This window comes from Erpetoichthys calabaricus, chromosome 1 (assembly GCF_900747795.2).
Source record: "Erpetoichthys calabaricus chromosome 1, fErpCal1.3, whole genome shotgun sequence".
NCBI classification, from domain to species: Eukaryota; Metazoa; Chordata; class Cladistia; order Polypteriformes; family Polypteridae; genus Erpetoichthys; species Erpetoichthys calabaricus.
In genome coordinates, this window is record NC_041394.2 from 44,735,820 (window position 1) to 44,751,459 (window position 15,640).

Genomic DNA, 15,640 nt, shown 5'->3' on the forward strand with positions numbered 1-15,640 from the left:
TCATTCACATGCACGTAGGTTAATTGGCAGTTCAAAAGTGGACCTTTACTCTCGTATTTTGAATGAGGGACAAAAATTGCTGTACATGCATGCGTGCAGGCAAGCGCAGAATGTGCAAACATGACAAAGGCAGCAACCGGGCACAGGAGTTTAACACAAGACTGTGCATCTTGAGACCGCACCATTCAGCTCTGTGCCATCATGCTATCTGCTGCCCGTGCAAGTTTATACTAAGTAAGGAGTCTTTCCCATTAAGAACCATATTCATAGAATATTAGACAAATGAAACTGGAGTGCATTTCATATATATCCAAAGTAATTGTTGACATTTGTGGTATTTCATATTTTTTATTAACTTGCATTCATAATTCTCTCTACCCACCTTCTTCTTCTTCTTTCGACTGCTCCCGTTAGGGGTTGCCACAGTGGATCATCTTCTTCCATATCTTTCTGTCCTCTGTATCTTGTTCTGTTACACCTTCACCTGCATGTCCTGTCTCACCACATCCATTAACCTTCTCCTAGGCCTTCCTCTTTTCCTCTTCCCTGGCAGCTCTATCCTTAGCATCCTTCTCCCAATATACCCAGCATCTCTCCTCTGCACATGTCCAAACCAACACAATCTCGCCTCTCTTACTTTGTCTCCCAATCGTCTAACTTGAGCTGACCCTCTAATGTCCTCATTTCTAATCATATCCATCCTCATGACACCCAATGCAAATCTTAGCATCTTTAACTCTGCTACCTCCAGCTCTGTCTTCTGCTTTCTGGTCATTGTCACCATCTCCAACCCATATAACATAGCTGGTCTCACTACCGTCCTATAGACCTTCCCTTTCACTCTTGCTGATACCCGTCTGTCACTCCTGACACTCTTCTCCACCCATTCCACCCTGCCTGCACTCTCTTTTTCACCTCTCTTCCACAATCCCAATTACTCTGTACTGTTGATCCCAAGTATTTAAACTCATCCACCTTCTCCAACTCAACTCCTTGCATCCTCACCATTCCACTGACTTCCCTCTCATTTACACACATGTATTGTGTCTTGTTCCTACTGACCTTCATTCCTCTCCTCTCTAGAGCATATCTCCACCTCTCCAGTGTCTCCTCAACATGCTCTCTACTATCGCTACAGATCACAATGTCATCAGCAAACACCATAGTCCACGGGGACTCCTGTCTAATCTCGTCTGTCAACCTGTCCATCACCATTGTAAATAAGAAAGTAATTCTATCCACCCACCGATGTGTCCCTTTTTAATAAGTGCCTTTTCTTGTTCAGTGCTACTGTTTACCAAAGTCTATGCATGTGACTTCTAGGGTATTTTGGTTTTTAACTCAATGTATGCCAGCTTCAACACCTCTAATAACATACATAAATACATGGATTTCATATTTTGAATATTTATTTTTATATACAATATAGAACATTCTTCTAAATTACAGTAATTTTTACAAACCATTATTTACAGCATTTAAAACAAACTTCAATCCATATGGTGTATTACACAAACAGCAGCCGCCGTGATACGTGTATAAACAAAACTGCAGACAAACTTTTTGGAAGTGAGACCGTGGCACAATGTCAGCTCTAACACAATTCTATTTGAATTTAGTTGTTTCAGTGCACAAGTGCTGTCTGTGATGCTATATCATGCAAAGTGTTTCTGGGGTCAAAGGAAAAAATGCTTATTCAGTAAATAAAACCCATTTGAATAAAACCCCTTTCATAAGTTCTGTGCAGCCTAGGAAGGCATAGTAACTGCTGGCAGTGAGACATGGCATCTTCAATGCAGCTTAAAGCCATGTGGAAAATCTGTTAAGTGCATTGGATCGCTTATTACAGGCCTCATATTTCAGAGAATAATAATTTACTAGCTCATACCGTAGAAAATAAATTGGGACTTAATATCAAAATTTGAAAATATTTATACATAAATCTGAGAGAAGGTCTCAATAAAAATTCTTCAGTTAGTTTTGCATTATAGTGTAATTTATAGAGGATTTAGAAAATTATTACCAGTCAGTAACCTGAAAACTTCAGTTGGAGTTTCTGTTTCAGTGTTATGGATGGCTGGACGCAATATTTAAGTAGATTGTCTTTATTTCTTTAATATGCTGGAGTTGATATGCCACGTCTTTTTATCATATCACAAAGCTCTGCTTGTAAACTGAAGGGTTACAGTAGCCATCAGTTTAAGCAGAGAAATTAAGTCCAACCACTGAGGCCCTTCCATGTAATCAGATTAAGAATTACAAGCCAACAGAAGCTTCAGCCTGTGCTGATAGAAAACTGACAGGAAACATCAAAATCTACAGCTTTATGATTACAAACAAGGATGGCGGTAAAATCTGCTACACTGATAACAATGTGAAAATAAAGGTGAAGGTCTGAAGACGTTTGTTCTCGGATTGATGTAAAGATATGGAAGAGCTGGGTTCAGGGCCTCCATTAATTAAGAACAGCTAATGGTAGAGTTACTAATGACAGTACTCAAGGATGAAGTTAGGTTGTAACTGACTAAAAATATTAGAGCGCATTGGTGTGACTGTCAATATAATTACTGTACATCCCACTGTCCTGGGCTCTTTGTATGGTGGGAGGTACAATCACACTGAAAATTAAATAAATATGAACAGCACAGAGAAAAGTCAGCATTCCCTCAGTCCACATCTCATTTTAATTGTTAACAATACCTTCATTCTTGCATGCCTCTTTTTATTTATTGAATGAATGAAATGTACAAGTAGGGAGTGCTGAAAAGAGAGAAACAATTATGTTTAACGACATTCTGTAGTTAAAACCCCAATTAAGGAAAAATGATCTAGATACTGCAAAATCCCTGCAGCTGAAAAATAATAATAATAATAATTCTTTGCATTTATATAGCGCTTTTGCAGGTTAAGGGCCTTGCTTTAGGGCCCAACAGAGCAAAGTCCCTATTGGCATTTACGGGATTCAAACCGGCAACCTTCCGATTACCAGTGCAGATCCCTAGCCTCAGAGCCACCACTCCACCAAGAAGAAGAAGAATAGCTGATGAAATCTAACCATATATTAACAAGCTTTTACCAAACCAACAAAATTGATTCTAAATTGAATCCATAAGGCTTCAGCAAAAACAGCTATTAGCTGACTAAACACTATGAGCTCTTTGCTACACAAGCTCTCAGCTGCCCTCTCCAGGTTGGCTTGATGCCCTTTCTCAGCGTCATCTTCCAATGTGTTACTCCTACTCACTTTCAAAGCTGAAAAATCAAACACCATAACATAGTCAGTTAGACGTCACATCCTACAAACCTATGAGGCAGCAGGAATAGTTCTCTAGCAGGACCTCTTAGTATCACAAAACCCCTTTGAGAAACTCAGATACTGTATTTGGCCTTTCCACTGATTTGTTTTATATCCAGAACTAATACATGAATGTGTCCTGAGAAGGACTGGGACTGAGTCAGTGCTGGTCCTTGTGCTTAGTGCTGCCAGGATGGTGTCTTATTCCAGCCTCCTAAATTCCTGAACTTGACTGGATAATGGATGGTAATAGATGGAAGGGTAAATACCTTATAATCTATGTGTCTGTCTCACGTACCACCTTTCATAGCTCTTATTGTCACATTCTACGTTTTATTCAAATGTTCATATTTATACATCTTTTTTTTTTTTAACAGTAGTGTTCATTTGAAAGGAAACAATGTCTATCATAATGTAGAAAAAGCTGTAGCAGCAAGAAAATCAATAAAATAAATTAATAAATATCCCAGCAATGAAGAGGACTGGAAGAATGTGCGTGAAAGCATCTTGGAAAAAATCCATTAAGTGTCTATAGAATGAGTGAGCCAAGGGGTCAAGCTCTTTAAACATCGTCTTTGCTTATCTCTTTCCCTTCTGATAAGGGAGATCTTTGCCATAAAAGTGGAAACGAGGTATAATGAAGCTGACCCAGGAGCTCGTCAGCACCATTAAACCCAAGAATTTGACAGCTCGGCAGCTGGGCGACAATAGATTGACGGGTCTAGTGTTTCTAAACCCCAACACCTTGTTATCACTCAGGACTTTGGAGATGGTGTGGCATAGCCAGGGGCATGTGATGCACAAGAACAGCTTGTCAAGGGCAGTGACGCCTTATTTTGGCCTATACAGATAAGCGGACAGGGGACAGCCCTTTCTGCCTTTAGCATACTCTGCCATTTGCATTTTGAGTGTGGGACCTCGGGATTTAAAATCCTAAGAAGCTGCAGTCATTGCTGTCGTCTACTTCAGTGTTCTATTCTGCTTGCTAGGCTAGCCTGGAAATTCAGCAAGTAGAAGAAAAGAGCTGCTGCTTAGATCTATCTAGCTTGGAGCTATCGAAGCAGGGTAGTACTTGAAATAATGTTGTCGGAGCTGTTACTTTTTCTTATTACGCACAGGTCGCTATCTTTTAGTGGGCTAACTTTAGAGTTCAGTTAGTGCCGTCACAAAACCAAGACTTCATAGTTACACCACTTGGCTTCTTGATATATACTACATAGGTGCACCATTTGTATTGTCCAAGCAATTATTTAACTGAAAAATAAGTCCATTCACAAAAAGAAAATCACCAGAAATCCTGGCTAATTTATAGTGAACTATTTGACTTATCTTCTTGGCAGTTCTGAAGTGCACAGTTCCTGCCTTGAATTACCCAAAACGTTGGTACAGTTGTGTTGCCTGAAGAAACCTTTGGGTGTCATTCCATTTTTCGATTCAGCTCTTTGAATTACATAGATGCCATTCCTGAGTCCAAATCCTGCCGCGTTCTGCCCATCTAAGGCTATGTCACAGTCTTTTTGAGACAGCTGGTCATAAGTTTGCAGAATTTCAAGAATAACAAAGCTTTTTCCGTGGTTTTTCAACAGTTGCCATGTGGACCATTTTCAACCAGAAAATTCAGCTAGCATGCTGATTTGACAATGTAACTAAATGTGGCTCTCCCTTTTTTGATATCTTGAACAATGAACCATTAAAGACTGAATGATGCACAACCTATTCACAAATTATGTCATATTAATACTGTACACACAATTTTTAAATAATCTTATTTTTAAATATGAAGTACAAAATGTACACATTTACAGACAGAATAATTAAATAGATTTTCCACATCATCTAAAGGTGAACTCGCTCCGTGTTCCAGTCCCTATCTGCAGCCGCACTCAGCCACGATCATATCGTCGTACTTATATTTGTAAGTGACAATGCCACCATTATCCAGGTATAGGATCGACATTGGATTCAGTTTGGTGGGAACACAACAGGCTCTGGCAACTCGTAGCGGATTGCTTATGTGTAACAAAGTTTGTACTGTAGCGTGATTTGTGTGTGGGATGTGTCCTGCAAATGGGTAGCTGCAGATACCTTTGCACTCATATGCCTCATAGCCTGGAGGTGCAATGATCCATGAATCCCAGCCAATGTCCTTGAAGTCTACATAAAGAGGAATCTTCTTGCAGAAGTTACCTTTGGCATTTCTCCGTATCCTGGAGGAAGAGTCATATATCAGGTTAGACCCCATGTGCAGCAAAGAGCTGTCATTTGGTCCCTCATTTTGGCCATTATCCAGGTCATTGAGATCAAAAGTGATGTCTCCAAACTCTAGCAACTTGTCTTGTTCCACCATGTCGTCCGTAGCCTTTTTCTCTCCTCGTTTATCTTTGCTCTGATCATCTGAAAAAACAATCAGCAGTGGATCATGTTTGGCATCTGGATTGATGTCAATGTCCAAGTTCCCTCTACGGAATTCTTCCTCCAGCATATCAACGCTCTCGATGTGTACCTCTAGCCGGTGTGTGGTGTAATCAGACTTGCGCCATCGGTGTACGGCGTTGGTCAGATCAAAGGCCTCCCAACCGCTGTCTGTACTGTAGACCTGCCGTGAGGCTAGTTCTGTCAGCTGGGGATGTCCCCCACCTTTTTCCTCCCCCCTCTCTTCTGCCACCATGTCAACCTCACTGCCGTTATCCATCACCTCGTAAATTGTCACTTTTCTGTCCACACCCTCATACATGCGGCGGTCTCGCTCCACCAATGTGTAGAGACGCAGCTCTGCCATGGTGATCTTCTCATGATGTGGAATGGATAAGTTGAAGAGGAGTGAATGTTTGCGTATTCTATCAGCATCCATGCGGTGCAAAGACATATCTGAAAAAGAAATAAAAAATATAAGTAGGTGCCCTGTTTAGAAAATCCTTAAAATAGAGGCATGGTCAGGTTTTTTAAGAACTGCTGCAGACCCCATAAGTGTCTTAGTTCCCCTGCTACCATTGTTTATGGGCTAGACTGGTAATCTGTTTTCCTAGATTTGTTTTTTCTGTGAGAGACTGGACAGGATTGTAACAATCAGACCAGGCTTCTATGGTTTTGACCTCCTCTCAAGCACAGCTAAGCCAGCTGAGAGACATTATCCATCCAGCTTGTCCAGAGTCTCTGGACATGATCAGGACGCAGCTGTCTATTGCAAGGGCTACCTAATTATTATTATTATTATTTCATTCTTAGCAATGTCCTACAGACAACCAGCAACAAACTAGGTGAAGAAATATCAAAGGCTGAAGTTTTAGAATGATTTATTTATTTACTTTTAAATGTATGTCCTAATTACTTTACAAAATGGCTGTATTGTAGCTTTGCCTTACTAAAAAGTATGGCTACATAGCCATAGTAGGATTGTTTAAATTTAAGTTCCTAAATGGTTGTCATTTATGCCACTAATATGGTTAAACATAAGTATTTTTTACTATAGTTGCCACCTACATGAAACATCTCATGATCTCTGAGGCATCAGTAGTATTTGAATTTAATGTGACATTCTCAATTACACTCATCCTAATTTAGGGTCATAGGCAACCAGAGTCTACCCCTGTCCCAGAAACTAGGACACCAGCCTATTCATATTCAGGAACACACCCTCACGGGACAAATTTTGAATAACCAGATACATACACAGTTAGAATGTGTAAACTCAGTCCAGGCATAGACTAGCTGTGTTATTCTGTTATCATGCCAAGTAGTATTTTTATTACAAAAAAGTAGAGAGAGGATGCAAACAAAAAATTGTTTATCAGCCCTATACAGTAAGGTCATGTTACTACACCAACGTAACATCCTGACTTGTCTCTGCTTATAGTCCCAAGTTTTCTTACTTCTCAAACTATAAATTCTCTGCCCTATTATGACCTTTCTGCTGTCTTCCAGCTGGTATGCTTCTGGCAGGAGGCTCATAGTATTAATAGTCTCTCTAGGATTTCATTTTAGGTACAGTATTTCCATGCTTGAGGTGATTTGTTTTTTCCAGTAAACTCCTCAGGCAATAAGTTTACCTCTGGGTATTCTGAATTTAAAGAAACTATCTGGTTTGCTCCATGCCTGTATGGTGCCTATACTCTCTTTCTCAAGACTTAATGCTGTCATTTTTAGTTTTAGTTAAGAAATGGTACTGTATTCCACAGAATGCAGATATGTAGTCCACTCCACATTAAAACCTCTGGAATAACGAGAGTACACAATGGTATAATCTTTATATATAATACGCTACCGTGGCTGTCCATTTGTCTGTCCAGGATTTTAAATCACCTGTAGCTCGCAAAACGTTTGACCTATTAACCTGAAACTTGATACACATATACTACGTGACGTCTACTCTCCGCTTTCAGGGTGATGGTTGACCTCCAAGGTTATTCCTCTTTTTACTTTTATTTTATTTCATTTTAGAATCAACTCTCGGCAGCAGGCAATAGGGCGGCAGAGTGGTGCATGCACTTTTATCATTTATACTACCTTCCCTACCTCTTCATATCTTAAATCATTCTTGAGGCACATTGAAGACTTAAGTTCCACCTTAAGTGAAAAATTAAAGAAAACGTACTAAGTGATTGCAACACAAACACTGACTTAATCAGTTTTAATGCAAAAAGATGCAAACAAAAGAAGAGAAGAAGTGGGCTGCTAGGGTGGAGAAAATGAGAGCTGCTCAGGAAACAACAAGCGCATCGACCTCTGAGCAAACAAATGCTAAACATACAAAGAAAGACTATGAAAACTAAGAACGCTCAAGTCAAGTGTATTCACTGCACGTTATCGTGCAGTCCGCCATTACTGGTCATCCAATAATTTCAGTTTGTGTAGGCCATAACCCTTTCAATTAATGAGACATTTCCTTGCTTTAGCGATGTTTCATCTTGATTTACACTTGATTTAGAGCTTAGTTGCCCTGTATTACCATGGGAGGTTTAGTGTACATCATGGTACCTAAGCTAAACTGTGACTAAAATTTTAATGAATAGATTTATTGCTGTCACTTCATTTGTTCACGTTGGTTATACTTGGATTCACCTGTGGTCCAAAAGTCTTATTCACTTGTGATAAGAAAATAAAGGAGCTGCAAGAATAAAATATTTCCAAGGAAAGAGAAGCAGAAGTTTCATTTGAATCAGTTGTTACAGCCACTCTGCTGCCCATGATACCTACATAAACAAAATTTATTAGGGCAGCATAATATTGAACAATGTTTCTTCACACTTCAAAGAGTCCTGGGTTCAGTTCCTTGCCTCTGCATTCTGGCAGAACTGGTTAATTGTGATCGTTCAGCACAAAATTGATTTGTTTAGTACTTTATTTGCCTTTTTCTTTTCATTGTTAAATGAAATTTGGTGCCCATTCAAGCACTACTGAATGGATTTTGACTTTTAGCTCTTGAGTTATTATTGCAATATTCTTTGTTCAAGGTTCTGTACATCATTACAGAACGGCAACTAAACAGATGATAGTTATTTTGAGTGAACACTGTCTCATCCCCGAGGGGTGTATGTATTCATTTAATAGGAAGCTTGGAGTGTCCACATCAACCGCTGAACCCCACAGACTAGCTTGTCAGTTTGTAAAATGAAGTTCCTATCAGCAGGTGATAAAAATGTGCACAGTTCCCCATCAGGGAAATGGGCTTGTCGCTTGTAAGAATACATAAAATACACTTAATATTTCTTCAAGTGTAATCTTGATAGCATAAGAAATGTACACTCTTAACATCTAGGGCTGCAAGTTCTCCTTTAACATTTTTTATTAATAATATAATAATATAAGAAGTACTTTCTGTTTAACAGCAGTCTAGCTTGTGTCTAGAAGTGTGTCTTCTGCATTCATCCTCCCTTTTTAAAATCGTGTCCTTTGAGTTCAGGGTCATAGAAGCCAGCAGAACTGAGCGCAAAGCAGGAATCCACACACCAAGACAAAGACAAAGTGCCAGTCCATCTCAGAGAATTTAATATCGCAAAACTCACAACACCTGTATTCTCAGTATAAAGAGTTAGCAAGTCAGTTAGCAATGGTGCCATCACAATTTCATGTTTAGCGAGGTGTATAGGAGGTTACTGTTTCATTTCTGTCCACCGTGGTTTATCTATGGACTATTAACCTATTCATGCAGCTCATCTGAATATTTTCCAATTTGTCTCTCAATCCACTCAGCATAAGACAAATGTTTAGATTGCCAGTCATATCTTCTCACATTTCATGCTGCTACAAAGTGTGACAATCTTCATTTCAATGGAGGCAATCGGAATTTCAGACCAGCTAGTTGGGTTTGCACTGTCCCTCAGGATTAGGGTTGGCTTCCAGATTGATTGGCAGTTTATGCTTAATGAATGACAGTATAGTTATGCCAGATGTACACAAAGACAGCAAAAGGCTGTCCTCTTCACCATGTGCACATTGAAGGTTCGCGTGGACAGACACAGAATCTCCATTCAGCTCATCAAAGGACATACTCATGCATTGTCTCATTCCAAGATTCAATTCGATCCGTTTGTACACGGGATCTCTCTACACTGTCCACGAATAACTGCAAATGTGGAATGTACATGTTGGCCTAAGTTTTAGACGTTCACGATAATGGATTCAGGACTCCCAATTGTGTGTAGCTGCAGAGACAGCCCTGAATGAGTATTCTGAATTTAAGCAAACTGGCAGTGACAAGATTTACCATTCTTACTGGCCTCAGTGCGTGCCGGCCGTTGAAACTGATAGTTCCACCATGCTGATTGCACTTCAGACAGCCAGTGGCCTAAAGCCACTTCCTTCCAAATTTTCATTGATGCAGAAAAATGCCAACAATAACAAAATGTTAACTAAAGCAAACAGGAAGTGCCTAAGGTCATAAACTTTGGCCAGTGAAAAAGTTTCAAAGTCAAATTTAGACCCACTGCACTTTACTGGGCTCACCGGTATGGCAAAGTTTTTGATATTCACTGAGAAACAAATAAAATTAATCTCAATCAACTAAAGAAACTTATCTGAGCAGGAAGCAAACCTTCCATCTCTACCAGCTCTACCCTGGACTTTTCTCTTTTCAGAGAGATTTTACTTTCTGTTAGTAGTATGTAGCGTGGTTCTTGGGGGTCTGGATACAACCCTGCCATTTCCTGCATGCAGAAGAGGAATAAATGATATTATAAGCATCGGAGTATGTCATATTTTAGCGCCTTGTGTATACTACAGCTTCCGAATATCTGAAAGTTATTTTTTGTGCTTCATGGTTATCCTGAAAGTGTGCCAAACAAAATAATACGGGTCTTGTTCAGAAAGCGGACGCCACTTGAGACGGCCTTTCCCTCGCCCAAACATTAACCTTAAGGTCAATAAAATAGGTCCCTGATGTTAAGTCACTATTTTAGGGCTAAAATGATAGCAGAAATGTGAAACCTACTTATATACCTAATCTTAATTATTGTGAAACAACCAAGTGGCGTCCGCTTTCTGAACAAGAGTCAATAATACATTAGCCGTGGGATACCATGGTGAAATTTCTGAGTGAAGAAACAGCTTTTACACCAAATCAGAAGAACATGCTAGAGATCTGAACCATAAATGGGCTAGAATTCCAGTCTTTGAAAATGCAAATAAAATGTGTAAGTCATTTATTTTTGGTATTTAGTAGTTACATTGCTGGTCTGATTCCAGTGTCTGATGTTTTTTCCCCCCTTCTTCTTGGATTTCTTTGCATACTTTTGTTTTCTGTCGCTTTCTAAAGATGGGCATGTTTGGTGGACTGGTGAATCTAATGTGTGTGAGTGTGGATTGATGCGTAATAGACTGGCACCCCATCTATAGTGGGTCCCTGCCCTGCACACGATTCTGTCATGACAGCTCTTTGTGATCCTGGACTTCCATAAGCAAGTTCAAAAAGTTAATGCATGCTGCTCCTTAAAATAAGAGAAAAGTTAAAGAAATGCTGCTCTCTTTGTTTAAGAACTGAAAGAAAATGAATGGCGCATCTGTATTTTAAATGTGAACATACTGTATGAACAGGAGTTGTTCATCTGGAAGGATAAAGTATACTGCTACTGATTCTCTCAATTAGTTTCAGTTCTTACTTTAGCTAGATAGATTTAAGCCACTCCTAGATGATCGCATTATGAAAGGCAGCACCTCCCTCCATTAGTACTCAGAATAAACAGAACCACAGATCACGCCTTCCATTGCTTATGATTCACATAGGGGATGCTTAATCAAATATGCAAAGAATAACAAATTCAGTAATGGGACATGCACAGTTAAAAAATGTCTGGTCCTTATTGCATTCTTCCAGAAGAACAAGCATTTATAAATTGCATCTAAAATGTGCTTCCACAAGTGATGGAGGGAGAATTTAAAAGTGAGCTGCCAAGGAATCCATATTGTTCAAAAGGCTTAGTTGAATAAGGACTTCAGAACATACAGGTGCTGGCTTACTGGCAAGGACATGGAGAACAATAGGAAGAAACAAAATTTTTATTTGCATGTGCTTATCAGCATGGAACATGCGCCACTCTCTGATGCCATGTTAGGAGTACTAACATTGGGAATTTAGATTAACGTCACAGTGGGTGCAGGAAAAAAGAAAGAGGTGTGGTATTTTGTTAAAGTGCAATGCAAAGTGTTTAAGTAATGTTAAGACCAAATTGGAAATGGCCAGAACTGGGATGTTATTAGAGTACAATCATAAAATCAAGATGAATATCACGGAACATGGAGTTTGACAATTCACTAATAGGTGAATGTTAAATAAGCATGAAAAAGCAGGTTAGAGGTTTTCAAAATATGAATGTGGAGAATAATGGAAAGATGCAAGTCTTAATACCACAGTATGTATATATATATACAATATATATATATATATATATATATATATAAGATGACTTCTGAAAATGTAATGAAAAGGAATAATTGAAGGCTTGCTAAATAAAGGGATGGATACATAGAGGCTGTACATGGTAGGTAAAAATGAAAAGATTTTCAAAACAGTGGCACAGACACATTATCAAAAATGACATACTGTTGAGAGCAGTTATGAGGGTGGATTTAAAGGATATATTTGCTAAATGTGATAAAAGAAACTCATCCATTACGTGTAAATCAAGCAAAGAGCTGTAGGTAGGAGAAAGTGAAGAATGTGAATGCTTTATATCGTCCTCAGTTAAAAACACCAACCAAATTAAAGTTTTACAGGGCCAGGTGATATAATTGAAAAGCAAGTGACAATAAAGTCTTAGGTTTAAACGAGAGGCTTGAAATTTTAAACAAAGGTAGCATATACTGATAATCAGGGATGTACTTATGTTTAGTCAGTTTTTTGAGGTTGTTCTTTCCAGTACATTCAAAAACTCAGCAGTGCGGTTTCAATGTCTGCATCTTTTGTATAGCTGGCATACAGACTTGTGCGTGCCAACTAAACAGTACATAGTAATAAACTATGGAAGGTTACTCTATTTTAGGCTACACACGTTTCTTTTGTATATTAAGTCATTTTCTGAAAGATTTCTGTCATTGATTCTAGATGACTTGCACTATTCACTTCATAACTGCTGTGTGACAGAATCAGACCTTCTTACAACAAAATTTGCCTTTTCTCTGATGAAGAATCTTAAGAGATAGGTTAATCAAATAATGCCATGTTCATGATGAAAAATGTGTTGTTGCCAAAATGTTGTTTTAGTTCCCGAAAAAATAAAATATATTTTGATGGTGCCATCTAAAAGCATCTTGCTTTATGAATAAAATATCTAAAATTGTAGGTGAAATGTGGAATTAATGTAATGCCAGATGATGTGGCTCAGTGGTCCAGGAGTTTGACAATAATATACACTTTGCAGGTTGAAGTTACCATTAACAAGTCATCCAAGTGGCTGGTGTTCACATTGGAAACAGGGTGCTAGTGGTAACTTCCATCCATCCATTATCCAATCTGCTAAAACCTGCTGGAGCCAATCCCAGTCAACACAGGGCACAAGGCAGGAAACAAACCCCAGGCAGGGCACCAGCCCACCGTAGGGCGCACACACTAGCGACAATTGGAATCGCCAATGCACCTAACCTGCATGTCTTTGGACTGTGGGAGAAAAAACCCACACAGACATGGGGAGAACATGCAAACTCCACGCAGGAAGGACCCGGGTAGCGAACCCAGGTCTCCTACCTGTGAGGCAGCAGAGCTACCACTGCGCCACCGTGCCGCCCCTAGTGGTAACTTGTTACTTCCAAACAAAAGATGTGATATATGGTATAATAAATTATACATTGTTTGCTTTCTAGTCTGTCCAGCCTTAAGTTCATGTAATATCTTTCAGCTTAAACTGCACACGTCATGCATCTAAAAGCTCAAAAGCCAAAATACTGTAAATTGTAACCAGATGTAAAATGCAGCCAAATGTCATATTCACAGTTTAGAAAGGTTGGAGCCATCAGATAAAATGTGCAATAATACTGTCACCAAATACATACTTGCGATGTACATGTGTTGGCTTATGGTATCATGTACTGATGCTTGTGTGAAATAGGTGAAGAAGCAATTATTTTGGTTTGAATGTACAAATGACATAAAGCACTGAACATAAAATAGAAAATGATTTGTGGCAAAATGCAAATTCTGAATCTTCCCTAAAACAAATGTGCTAGCTTCCGCTAAGCTAGCAAGATGCTAGAATCTGGTTTGATTTTGATGCATTGTAACCAGTGTCACAAAGAAGTTGCCAAAGCAATTGACACAGAATTTAAAACAAACGGTTACACATATTTCATTTCATTTTATTTGAAATTAGTGTAATTATAATATATACCTCTCCACTAATTGCAACTGTTTTTAATAATGTTCTCTCTACCTCACATACATACGCCCACAACAAACATGATATTGGCTGGTGCTATTACTGAACAAAGCTTGACCTTCTTGAACCCAGTTAATATCATTTAGGGACATGTGGGTCCAGAGCCTATACCTGAAGCATCAGGCACAACCCGGAATGTAAGGTTGTCCCACTGACAAGGTTCTTCATGTGTACATACCCGCATGGGGCCAAATGTAAAGTCACCATTTAACCTGACTTGCACATCTTTGGAATGTGGGATGACAATCAGAGTACCTCGAGACAATTCCACACAGACACAAGGAAGCTTGCTAACTCCATACAGACGGTGACTGAGTTTGTGATTCAAACCCAAGTATGCTGAATCAGTTTACAAGTGCAAAGTGTGAATTCAGTATTAGTGTAACATAAAAGATAGGACAGCAGACAACTTGCTTAGCAAAGTCATCCCTCCGCTTTCCAACACCTACCCTCATTTTTGAAGCTCCTCACAATGTTGGCGGATGGCATTGAGGTCCGGTCATTAGCAAATTTATTATAGAGCTCCAGCATATACTCAGGAGGATCCACCTTACCCCCTTCAGGATGAGGAATGTCAGAAAGATTGAAAGTCTTCAAGAACTGGCTTCTTATAAGGCTTTGAAAGTCCAGGCCACTGTCTTGCTCCATCAAGGGATCATTAAATAAAGGAAGGCCATCATCGCCCACTCCAGGATGGGGGTCATCAGGTGCCATGATTGGGCTGCATCTCCCAATGTGAATCAGCAGAGAGAGGGCCATACAGATACAAAGAAGAGTGGTGATCATCCTCCTGGCACAGTCCGCTGGCATTTGTCCTTACACTTGAGGCAAGCAGTGAGTGTGGTCACTCTGGCGAATGGAGGGCGACTGGTGATAGGCTTCCAGCACGGGGCCGTTTTATAACTTCAAGAGAGAGAGAGAGCAGAGCTAGTGTCAACTGAGCCGACAGATTTAGAAGTGGCTTAGCGCTTGACGCGATGTGACATTGATGCCTCTCCCTTCAGTCTTGTAGCATCCCCAGCCTTATCTGGTGAATGGGAAGCTGTACACCAGATCCCCACGCCTTGGGGTGTGTGTGTGTGTGAGACTGCAAGTGAGACTGTTGTTATCTGTCTAATTCTCTTTCCCTTAATGAGTGTTTTGTAAACATCCCTCTCATACAGAGCACAGTTCGCCAGATAGGACAGTTTAATCAGGGCTGGACCAGGAAGGCAAGTCTGTGCTCCATGATTCGTTGCCTTTTTGCTTTCTTCTACTCTCTTTATAACTGTTTGGGTGCTTTTTAAATCAAGCAGAAGTGTTAATTGATCCAGTCGCAAAATGCCTTGTCATTAAACCAAATACAAACTTGTCCAGATAACGTTTCTGCTATTTGTCACTTGAAGATGTTTGATTTGCAACAGCAGGAAGGCTTGCAAAGGGGAGAATCTAGTTTGGATGAAACAAGAGAATCTGTAATGAAAACAAAATGTGTCATAAACTG

General features: G+C 39.6%; 1 protein-coding gene across 1 annotated transcript; it reads right to left on the reverse strand.

The window, feature by feature from the left end:
* Nucleotides 1-1,391: 1,391 nt before the first annotated feature.
* bmp10 (bone morphogenetic protein 10) lies at nt 1,392-15,169 on the reverse strand. The gene is made up of 2 exons (XM_028793338.2): nt 14,607-15,169; nt 1,392-6,163 (listed from the first exon to the last, which is right to left on the reverse strand). The coding sequence occupies exons 1-2, from the start codon at nt 14,965-14,967 to the stop codon at nt 5,163-5,165; spliced, it is 1,362 nt and encodes a 453-aa protein (XP_028649171.1). The 5' UTR covers nt 14,968-15,169; the 3' UTR covers nt 1,392-5,162.
* Between the last annotated feature and the right edge of the window lie 471 nt (nt 15,170-15,640).

Coding starts and splice junctions, on each gene's coding strand:
- bmp10 (XM_028793338.2), bottom strand. CDS start 14,967: ATGCCAGCGGACTGTGCCAGGAGGATGATCACCACTCTTCTTTGTATC. Junction 6,164..14,606: donor GAGGAGCTTCAAAAATGAGG/GTAGGTGTTGGA, acceptor TTTCTTTTTCAG/ATATGTCTTTGCACCGCATG.